General features: G+C 37.1%; 1 protein-coding gene across 1 annotated transcript in view; it reads right to left on the bottom strand.

The window, feature by feature from the left end:
• LOC145285937 (kinetochore protein NDC80 homolog) overlaps positions 1–12499 on the bottom strand; it is a 151103-nt gene that overhangs the window by 56734 nt on the left and 81870 nt on the right. Inside the window, exons 6-8 of the mRNA XM_080134443.1 lie at positions 9183–9257; positions 5736–5829; positions 2362–2456 (exon numbers count right to left, since the gene is read on the bottom strand). Of these exons, the coding sequence (XP_079990569.1) occupies positions 2362–2456; positions 5736–5829; positions 9183–9257 (264 nt within the window). The remainder of the gene's footprint in view (positions 1–2361; positions 2457–5735; positions 5830–9182; positions 9258–12499) is intronic.

The raw sequence follows: 12499 nt of genomic DNA on the forward strand, positions 1-12499 counted from the left end.
CAAAATCCAAAAAATTGGAAGAGAAGTCGAAATTACCTTACTTTTAGCTTACATTACACCATTTTGTGAGTGTGTATGTGTGTGTGTGTGTGTGTGTGTGTGTGGGCGTGACTCAGAGGCTAAGGAATGAGGGTGAAGAGTTGTATGTTTTGGTTTTGATTCTAGCTGATGACACCAAAGTCACATATATACATATATATTTTTAGTTTTGATCTCACTACTATATATTAGGTTTAATATGACAATTGATACAGCATTGTTATGATAATAATGAATACATAATCTGCATGAATTAAAATATAACCGGGCAACACTAAGCAGCCTGCTAGTTGTATATAAATAAAACCTTGAGCTATCATTATTTATGTGAATACTGTCAGTATTATTATTGTGCCACCTGTAACAGAGACATAAAAAGTAATAGACCATGAAACGAAAACATGAAATGGAGGGTGAAGGCTCAATCCTCAGTGCAGGCGATACTAAAAATGCAATAGTGAATTACTTAGGTCTTCTACTCGGTTATGGCTGATGAAATGAGAGCATACTAATTGAAATTCGATGCAGATTCCAGAGTTCGACAAGATACACCTGAAGAAGGTCAGAGGTTACATTGGTCGAAACATTGTGAAAATAACACTCAAGATGAGAACAGCAGTCAGAATAATTCAAACAATACAAACAAAATAAATGTTCCAAAGTTTATTCTATCCATGTTAAAAACTAAATATTTGAAGTCTCCACTCTTACAAATATTTAAAACAAAACCAAAAATTAATGAGGTCTCGCTTCAGAAAGCCCAATTATAATTGCTACACCCAATAGTCATCTATATATATAAAAGTGAAAATGTATGTGTGTATGTATGTTCGCTTTTCCTCAATGTCCACGAAAGGCTTCTTTCAAAAAAGCGCTTGCTTGCTTCACAACTTCTTAAAACTTTTTATATCATCTATAAATTGTAATATCTCAGAGTTATCCATGGAGCTCGCCTGTCTATTTAATTTTATTGACTTTCAAACGTTAATTATTTCACATTTCCCGCATCAGCACACGTTACATTCGGTTTTCGGTATAAAAAAAAAGTGAAACTCAACTCTAACCACAGGCCGAAAGCCAGTTGTCTCAAGAGAGCTAAGTAACGTTTGTTCAATGTCGACTTCGTCATATCAGACTGTAGCTTTCATTTCGCTCCTCCTAATAAACAGGGAGCGGGTTTTTAAAAGCAAACAAACCGATTTATTCAAAACTGTCCCGCACAAAATCGTAACTGCTGAATACCTGTCGCCGTCACGTCAATCAAAAACGCGCACCTGTTTGTTTTTTTAACACTTTACTATTTTCCAACTGCGCGTCGTCAACGCTTCGGGTTTTTTTCACATACCCCGAAAAACACCCGGGCAACGCCGGGTACCCCTCGCTAGTCTATAATATAAAAGCGAAAATGTGTGTGTCCTTATGTGTGTGTGTGCATTTTTTTGTATGTACGCCAAAGGCTTGGAGGAGGGGGAACGCTCATGATGGTCGCTGTTTCTTAGAACTTTTTATATACTCCCTAGATTATAATATGTCCGATTTACGAAAGGAGGTCGTCTGTATTTTTTATTCCAGCGACTTTTATGTGATAAAATTTGTGCTGTAATCTCATTTTTCTACTACTATGGCGTGATGTTTGACCTGGAAAACCACATGATCACGTTCGTTTAACCACCTCCTTTTTTAAACATTTAATTTCACCCTTCCTCACTTCTCTGCCCATGTAGCATCGTGGTAAGTTATCAGGCTATTCACCTCAAAGCTTCAGGTTCAAGCCTACCTCCCTACCAAATTTTTTTTTCTTTTACTAGTCTATAATATAAATCTCCCCTGTTTGTTAAAATGTATGTATGTTTGTATGTCTGTCTGCCCAAAACTTCCGACAGAGGCGACGGATTTTCACGAGTTCAGTATTGTTTTGAAAAGGACAACAAATATCGAAAAATTGGTTAAAAACATTAATTCTTTTACCCTTAACTGGGCATTTTTCTACAAGGAGGGGTCGCTTTTTAACCGATATTTTCGAAAATCTTTTCTCTTTTCGATTGACTAGCCTTAATTTAAACCTTCATCACTTCCAGTTTTGTGATGGACACAACAGCAAAGACATCACATTTTTTTTCATGTACTTTTTCTTCTTCGCGGTACAGGTTCGACCCTGCCTGCCTGCCAACTACTTTTTTTTTTTTTTTTGCTCAACACACACCTCCAAACACCCAGGCAACGCCGGACACCCAGGCTAGTATTAACTTAAAAGTCAATGCAGCCTCTATTAGAAAGTCCAACAACACGTGCTACACTAAAACGGTCATCATATTAACTTACTGCATATGCTTCATATTCTTGTATTGCCGTACTCAAATCTGCATTCTCCTGCTCTAGCTTTTCCATGGAGTCATCTTCGCCAAAGATGTTTTGTCCTGGAAAAGAAAGATAAAAACAAGTTTGTATGAACATGTTTAGCATACGTGTTATAGATGGCAGACATGTGATGGGAAAAGTATCTATTATTTAATTAATTGGAATGTTTATTGAGATGAGTATTATTTATTCATTTATTTATTGCGGACTATTATCCTCATCTTTTTTTAGCTGTTTCACGACGTTTCAGCTAACTATTCTTCTGGCCCTTTTTTTTTTTTTTTTTTTTTTTTTTTACACGGTGGTCACCACTTATCAAGGCCCGGAAGCCACTCAGGGATAAGGGTTATTGCAAGTACAGTACGTTAGTGTGGAGATTTAATGAAGTGTTTACTTAAAAGGGCGGTTCATTAGGAATTTGTTAACGTTGGGCTTAAAGACATCCAAGTTGTAGTCAGGTGGGAAGCAGGCAGACGGAACAGAGTTCCACAGGCGTGCAGTTCTAAGAAAGAAGCTTTGTTCATGGAATCCACGTTTTGATTTAGGCACAGATAGATGGTTACCGCAACAGGATAGGAACTCTGAATCTCCGAACTGCATTCTCAGCAATTACTGCCTTCCATAGTTGTTGTTGTCTCACTACGTTTAATTGCTGCGAATGCAGTTGGGAGACTTGGAGTTCCTATCCTGTCGTGGTAACCACCTGACAAAGGCCAGAGGAATAGTTGGCCTTAACGTCGTGATACAACAACTAAAAAATGAGGATAATAGTCCGCAATAAATAAACGAATGGAAAAATATCTGTTTCAAGGTTTGACCATCCGGAATTTGGTTTCTTCACTTAGAAAAGTAGTCATCTTTTAAAATGCTGAGATTGCAAGCGATTTAATTGGTTGATAGGTTGGTTCTGTTTAACAGCATATCAGCCATTTTTAGGTTGTTTAATGCCAAATCCAGTATTTTTAGAAAAAAGGTTTTATGCTTCAAGTTCTTTATATCTACAAATATTTATTCATGGTGTTTAGTTTGATTGTTTTGTAGAAAGAAAATTGTTTTTGTTTTTGACTTTGCAGAAAACGATTATCATTATGGGCCAAAGTGGACCTGGAAAATGTAGGTCTTTTAAGATCATACTCTGAACCAGAACAAAACAGTTTTTTTTTGTTGTTTTTTTTAATTTTTTTAAACTTAATTCAATCCCAAAACTAAAGTATATTTCAGCATATATTTTGTGTTATTAAATTATATGAGAAAAAAGTTTTAGGGAAAACAAAGCAGATCAGCTTTGTTATTTGGTTTAATATCTGTTTTTTATGCCGACATGTTTTGGATGGTTTTTGTAAATCGACATCCAAAATAACATCTGGCCTGGTTTTTATCTTTTTCTCAGATCCATTCTCATCATTTCCTCCCATGCTTTACCTTCCCCTCCCAATTGATTGATACTTCAACTGTTGTACTGGCTCTAGCACTCTCATCCCTTCTTTCAATAGTTCTGCATACATCTTCCTATTAGGCCCCAAATTTAATCTTCCTCTGAGATCACGAGATCTGTGTGTTTTTAAGACTCGCATTACACATTCATTGCATCATTCTCACATTTTCATGAAACGTTTGATGAACTCTTCCCTTGATCGAGAGTAGTAATAGTTATAAAAGAATGAATCAATGAACCTGGTATTACTTATTCACCTGCTCTCATCTTGGATGTTCCCCACTCCCTTCCATTGCCTAAACCTAAACATGGATTCCATAAACAAAGCTTCTTCACTAAAACTGCTCGCCTGCTGTGGAACTATTCCGCTGGTCTGCTTTTCAGCTGACTACAATATCATTATCTTCAAGTTCAACATAAACAAGTTATTGTTCAACCATCCTCATAAATAATCTAATTATATCAAATTACTTGTACAATCTGTCCCAATGACTACAATACACACATTAACCCTTATCCTCAAGTGGTCTCAGGGCCTTGATATGTGGTGACTCCTTTGTAAAAAAAAAAATAAATAAATAAATTCCTTTAGGTGAGTCTTGTTGAACTCAGGAATCTGTATGGAACTTCAAACAGAACCATTTATTTAATCCATGGGGTTAGGTTAGTCTTGTTTCATCAGCCATGATAGAGTAGAAATCTTGAGTAATGTTTTGCAATATTCTTAGTATTGTGTTCTACTTGGGAGTCACTACTTATCAAGGCCCAAAGGACACTTGAGGATAAGCGTTAATGAATGTACCTATTTACTATGCCTCCCCACGGGACAGAGTTAGACACCAGGGTCGTTTTTTAACGTGGAGAAAAGGTACAAAAATAAAAATTGTCTCGGTCGTGAAGGATTTCTCCTCCACCGAAAGAGAACAAGAAATGGAAGTGCAGCATCTGAAGAACAGATACTACACTTTGATCTTGACCAAAAAGGCAATTTGATTATTTATGATGACACCTCATCAAGAAGTTGTTTGCATTGGATTTGAAGGCTACCATATCATATTCAACCAGGAAGCAGGCCAGCAGAAGTGTTTCACGGGTGGGCAGTTCTTGGAAAGAAGCTTTGTTCATGGAATGTGTCTTTAGATTTAGGCATAGTTGAGAGTGGAGGAAACTGTAGATCGTGGATGTAGCTAGTCAAGTGTTTTTTGTGAAAGTTTGGCAAGTGAGAACCATAGATTGGAGTTCAGATTGGAGCACTTGCCATGAAAATAATGATAGAGCAGAGACAGGCTCGCAAAATCTCTTCTGTGGGAAAGAGGTTGCAGGGGAAAAAAAAGGGCATCACCTACTAGGTTTCGAAGCTGGTTCTGAACTCTATCAAGGTTGTATAGGGCACACCGAGTTGCTCTTGCCCAGATGTGGCAACAGTACTCCATTTTAGGACATACCTGGCTTTTAAACAGATAGAGGATTGCATCGGCAGTGAGATATATACTAGAGCAGTAGAGTGATCCAACCATTTTTCCAGTGATCTTGGCAACAAATCTGATGTATGTGTTCCATTTCAGATCAGGAGTGAAGGTCAGTTCCAGAAGGTTGTCAAGACATGGATTTTCCCCAAGACAAGAGCCATTCATTCTACACTTAAGCAATTTATCCATGGCGCCACAGACTTTCAAGGAAGTCAGAGGTTACATCAGTCAAAACATTGTGAGAATAACATCAAAGATGACATCAAATGAACAATACAACTTATTGCTTTACATCTAAAAAAAATTCCAAACCATGTGAAAACATTCCTACCAAATTTCATGTTCTTATATCTAACAGTTTAAAAGTAGCAAACAGCCACGCATGCATGTCTCTAATATAGAGATACAGTTATATATTTAGAAAACATACTTACTGAACAATTCATAAAATTTTTTGTCTATATCTTCAAATGAGTCAGAACCAGCCATATAACTTTTATACGCTTCTACCATATAATCATAAGTCAGCTAAAAAGAAAACAGAAAACAAATTGACAAAAACAGATTTTGCCTGCTCCAACAATAATGTTATTTGCAGTTACAGGAACATGATGGATTGATATTTATGAATGCCAAGAACCACGCTGACAATCAATATGAATTGGGATGTAAATGAATGCCAAGAACAACACTGGGATGTAAATTAATGCCAAGAACCACACTGGGATGTAAATGAATGCCAAGAACCACACTGGGATGTAAATGAATGCCAAGAACCACACTGGGATGTAAATGAATGCCAAGAACCACACTGGGATGTAAATTAATGCCAAGAACCACACTGGGATGTAAATTAATGCCAAGAACCACACTGGGATGTAAATTAATGCCAAGAACCACACTGGGATGTAAATTAATGCCAAGAACCACACTGGGATGTAAATTAATGCCAAGAACCACACTGGGATGTAAATGAATGCCAAGAACCACACTAACAATCAATATAAATTGTAAATGAATGCCAAGAACCACACTGGGATGTAAATTAATGCCAAGAACCACACTGGGATGTAAATTAATGCCAAGAACCACACTGGGATATAAATTAATGCCAAGAACCACACTGGGATGTAAATTAATGCCAAGAACAACACTGGGATGTAAATTAATGCGAAGAACAACACTGGGATGTAAATTAATGCCAAGAACCACACTGGGATGTAAATGAATGCCAAGAACCACACTGGGATGTAAATTAATGCCAAGAACCACACTGGGATGTAAATGAATGCCAAGAACCATACTGAAATGTAAATGAATGCCAAGAACCACACTGGGATGTAAATGAATGCCAAGAACCACACTGGGATGTAAATGAATGCCAAGAACCACACTGGGATGTAAATTAATGCCAAGAACCACACTGGGATGTAAATTAATGCCAAGAACCACACTTGGATGTAAATTAATGCCAAGAACCACACTGGGATGTAAATTAATGCCAAGAACCACACTGGGATGTAAATTAATGCCAAGAACCACACTGGGATGTAAATGAATGCCAAGAACCACACTGGGATGTAAATTAATGCCAAGAACCACACTGGGATGTAAATGAATGCCAAGAACCACACTAACAATCAATATGAATTGTAAATGAATGCCAAGAACAACACTGGGATGTAAATTAATGCCAAGAACCACACTGGGATGTAAATTAATGCCAAGAACCACACTGGGATGTAAATTAATGCCAAGAACCACACTGGGATGTAAATTAATGCCAAGAACCACACTGGGATGTAAATTAATGCCAAGAACAACACTGGGATGTAAATGAATGCCAAGAACAACACTGGGATGTAAATAAATGCCAAGAACCACACTGGGATGTAAATGAATGCCAAGAACCACACTGGGATGTAAATTAATGCCAAGAACCACACTGAAATGTAAATGAATGCCAAGAACCACACTGGGATGTAAATTAATGCCAAGAACCACACTAACGATCAATATGAATTGTAAATGAATGCCAAGAACCACACTGGGATGTAAATTAATGCCAAGAACCACACTGGGATGTCAATTAATGCCAAGAACTACACTGGGATGTAAATGAATGCCAAGAACCACACTGGGATGTAAATGAATGCCAAGAACCACACTGGGATGTAAATTAATGCCAAGAACCACACTGGGATGTAAATTAATGCCAAGAACAACACTGGGATGTAAATTAATGCCAAGAACCACACTGGGATGTAAATTAATGCCAAGAACCACACTGGGATGTAAATTAATGCCAAGAACCACACTGGGATGTAAATGAATGCCAAGAACCACACTAACAATCAATATGAATTGTAAATGAATGCCAAGAACAACACTGGGATGTAAATGAATGCCAAGAACAACACTGGGATGTAAATGAATGCCAAGAACAAGACTGGGATGTAAATTAATGCCAAGAACAACACTGGGATGTAAATTAATGCCAAGAACAACACTGGGATGTAAATTAATGCCAAGAACCACACTGGGATGTAAATTAATGCCAAGAACCACACTGGGATGTAAATGAATGCCAAGAACCACACTGGGATGTAAATGAATGCCAAGAACCACACTGGGATGTAAATGAATGCCAAGAACAACACTGGGATGTAAATGAATGCCAAGAACCACACTGGGATGTAAATGAATGCCAAGAACCACACTGGGATGTAAATGAATGCCAAGAACCACACTGGGATGTAAATTAATGCCAAGAACCACACTGGGATGTAAATGAATGCCAAGAACCACACTGGGATGTAAATAAATGCCAAGAACCACACTGACAATCCCTATGAATTTGGATGTACACGATTTAACAAAGCGAGAACATGAAAAATACATATACAGGGTAGAATGATAAAATTTTCACCGTAGAAAAAGTGAAAGTATTCCATTTCCATTTGATGAAAACCGGTTTTCTTTTTTGTTGCAGACGATCTACTAGTTGGTCAGTTGTGTACAAATCCCAAGAATGATAGGAGTCTTCTATCATGTCTGAAAGTGACACAATGTCCAACGAGTGAGATTGGAAATGTGTCACTGCACAACTCATACTCCCTACCAATCCAAATTATGGCAACAGGACCATTGTCAGCACCCTCAAATTGCATCGCTGGATTGCCATGAATAACAGGGATGTGTTCAGTATGATGAAAACAAAGTTTTAAGCCACAGTTATGGTCTTTAGTGTGGTTTCAAGTGGGGGTCACAGCATACCATCTCACATCTTCAAAGCCAGCTTTAAAGTTAACACCAAAGTGTACCTGAATGTGCTGAAGAGTGTGGTGATCCCCTGGTGCAATTAAGTGGCCGCTGGCAGACTCTGGATGTGGAAGCAGAACTCTGTGGCAGCCCACAAGTCCAAATAAACTCAAACTTGTCTTCAGAATTTGTACCCTTCTCTCACTGTCCCTCTTTTCCTCCCGACCTGGACCAGCTGGACTACTTCATTTGGTCATACATTGAGAACATCACCAACATGACCTCCCACAACACCAAAACCAGTCTGATCGCTGCCATCCACTGAGTATTCACCAACTCCTGCCGATGACTGTGGAAAATGCATGCTTCCAGTTCCGGACCCATATCAAAGCAGTGATTGAGGCTGGAGGCGGCTACATTGAATAGATGTCAGCTCTACTACATAATCAAGTTATCTGAATTGATTTTTTCAATAAAAGTTTTAAAACAAAGCTGTAGTGTTGTTTTCTTTAGGGTGACAATTTTATCGTTCCACCGTGTATAAAATACTTTCTTTACAAAAACAAAACCAAGTAGTAAACATTAACAATGCTTTCTGTCTCAAACATTTAAATATTTACCTTAGTTTGAGATGTACCATTAAAATCTACAGAGAAAATTAATTTGTCTATCTCTTCATTCAGGGTCAGACCAGTCTGCAAGCAAAAAAAAACAAAACAAAGTTAGTATTTTTTTGTTTTTTAAGGCATTACACTTAGTTCACTTTCAGCATAATGGTGTTGACATACCGGTTCTCATTATATCACTAATGTTTAGCAACATTGAACTTGGCCAGTACCAGATGGGTGACCATTTGGAAATACTTGGTGCTGTATACAGGAGGAGACCAACACATCCCTGCAAGAACTGCAAACATCAAAGCATCATCCTTTTCCCTGCTGGTGGTATAGATGCGATTGATATTCCCATGAAACTTCCTTTGTTTTTCACATGTTTGGTATAAAACGTAGTGTTATAAGCAAATCTATCCATCTCAGAGAATTTTATCAGGAATGATAAAGTCCAGAGATCAACTTCTGGGGAACTCCCACATTAATTTCAAGTTGTTAGTGTTTGGGTGCACAACCATGAAGAACAAGGTGCTCGTCTGAACTCCAATCTCTGGTCTCCCCTCGCCAATCTTTCACGAAAAACACCCGTCTAGCTGAATCCACTGTGAAAAATTTCTCCCACTCTATATCTGTGCCTAAATCAAAACGCGGATTCCATGAACAAAGCTTCTTTCTTAGAACTGCACGCCTGTGGAACTCTGTTCCGTCTGCCTGCTTCCCTCCGGACTACAACTTGGATGTCTTCAAGTCCAATGTTAACAAATTCCTAATGAACCGCCCCCTTAATTAAACACTTCATCAAATCTCCACACTAACGTAATGTACTTGCAATAACCCTTATCCCTGAGTGGCGTCCGGGCCTTGATAAGTGGTGATCACTGTGTAAAAAAAAAAAAAAAAAAAAAAAAAAAAGAAACTGGATTTTTCTTTTGTTTAAGGAGGATCTGATTATATTAAGTATTAATCCACTAATACCGTATGATTTAATTTTCATGAGAGCTTTGTGCCAGACCTTTGCCCTAGCTTCCCCTGCCTTGTCCAGTGCATGGTGTATGGTGATGATCATTAGAATATCTGCAGTAAAACGAGCTTGTATAAATCTATACTGTTAGTAAAAAAAAGTTTAACATTTATAAAGTGTGAAGTACACAAAGATTTTAGCAAAGGGAAATAATTGAGGAGGTTAGTTCTTTCATCAGAATTCTTAAGTAGTGGTACTACAGAGGCAATTTTCCAGCTATCAGGAAAACGATTCAGCAAGGCATTTGTTGTAGAGTTTGGAAAGAATAGGAGCTAGCTAAGTGGCAATGGAGTTAGATACGAACCGCCAGGCAAGCAATTCAGCCTTCTTGGTTGCCGGGCAGGCGACATCATGGTTGTTAGATAGTAGGAGAATTGTTGATTGTCCAGGATTCATTTTACTATTATAAATTTTTCAGGAGTCGTAAGTTCCTAATTTCTAGGACTCAAAGGATTTTCTGGTAACTTTGGTATACCTTCTCTTGGCTGCAGCTATTTCATTCTTACAATGATTTCTAACATCTATAAGATTTTGCCTATTTGAATCTAACTTATGGCAGTCATATTCATATAATGCTTTCTATTTTTTCATATTAACAGTTGCACATATTGAAATGAACCAAGGAGAGTCAATTTCCTGGTCGCCATCTTGAATTTTTCATGATGTGATAATAACAAATGATAATGTCCATCAGAATAATACTTCATATGATAATAAAGCCTTACTTACATCTTTCTTAGCTGTTTTTATGATATTTCTACTTAAAGCCATTAAAATGAAACTGAAATATGCTAATTAGTATGCTAATAAGTCCGTAAGTTACCAAGTGAGATGGTCGTAAATACAACCATCTGACCCTTCATAGTGTTATAATAATATGTCCAAAATTTCATCATATCTTAAAAAGATCTAAAAATACAGCTTTTTAAAGATGGATTAGTGTGTAAATTGTGCAAATTTCCTACAATTTTCAGTCACAAGCTTATATGCATTTGAATAGGACTAACTTAAGGCAAAATGTCCAGTGAACCACACATTTTTTGATACTTTGAATGGTCATAACTCCAGTTCTAATCGACCGATTTTAAAAAACTAAAGATATTATTTCTTTGTTTTTGTATGCTCTTTTCAATAATGCTTAATTTGAGTTTATTCAATCTAAAGAAAAAATGGTGTAGGATTGCTATTATTAATAAGCTATCAATATTGCTATATTTCTTTGAAAAATGGATGACATCAGAAAAGTAGTTATTTGTCTATGTATGTTTGTATTCCAGTTAAAACCTTCCTTACATTTTTGTTGGCTGTTTTTATGATGTTTCTACTTAAAACTGTTAAAATTAACCTGAAATATGCTAATTAGTATGCAAGTTACTAAGTGAGGTGATCGTAAATAATGCCAACTGAACAATCATGGTATTATATGTTCAAAATTTCATGCATTTGAATAGGACTGACTTGAGGCAAAATGTCCAGTGAACCATGCATTTTTTAATACTTTGAATGGTCATAACTCCAGTTCTGATGGACCAATTTTAGAAAACTAAAGATAATATTTCTTTTTTTATGCTTTTTTCAATAATACCTGATTTCAGTTTATTTGATGTAAAGAAAAAAATGGTGTGGTATTGCTAATCATATTGATGGAATGCTTTTTTGTTTTTTCATAATGGCAGTTGCACAGATTTAAATGAACCAAGGAGACAAAATTTCGATGAGGGGATATGTGCTTCAATGCCTGCTTTAATCCATTCAGTTGCCTCATTTACATACTGTTTAGCAGGGAGAGAAAAGCTATTACTCCATGGAGCATCTCTGTTGTGGTCTCTGATGGATTCTCAATCAATCTTTTTAAAGTACTTAGCCATTTTGAGCAATGGCTTGTCAGCTTGGGGTTAAGGGTGATGTCTCCCAATACAACAGATTGGGCTATGGGCATTTGTCACACAAGCCTTAGGTAGGGTAGTCAAGAATAGATTAACAAGCGAAGCTTGATCTTCCTGATCTGGGAGATGGGTCAGGAAAATCGGAAGTCTATGGAAGGGAATGCGATATAGAGAAACTATACACACCGCTAACAACTGTATCTGCATAGTTTAAGAAACAGAGACAATTATTGTGGTGGACATTAAAATCACCAAGTATGTGTACTTGGATATTAGTATTTAAAGAGTGCTGCATTTGTACTGTCAGAAACTTGGTCGAGCATGATACAATCCTGGGTTGAAGAAAAATAGTTGAGGAAATATAAGAAATAGACTTGGTGCTATTCGCGTTTTGAATAGTAACACCTATGTTCATTGGG

Source organism: Euprymna scolopes, chromosome 10 (assembly GCF_053919585.1).
Source record: "Euprymna scolopes isolate OS-2025 chromosome 10, ASM5391958v1, whole genome shotgun sequence".
Classification (NCBI taxonomy): Eukaryota; Metazoa; Mollusca; class Cephalopoda; order Sepiida; family Sepiolidae; genus Euprymna; species Euprymna scolopes.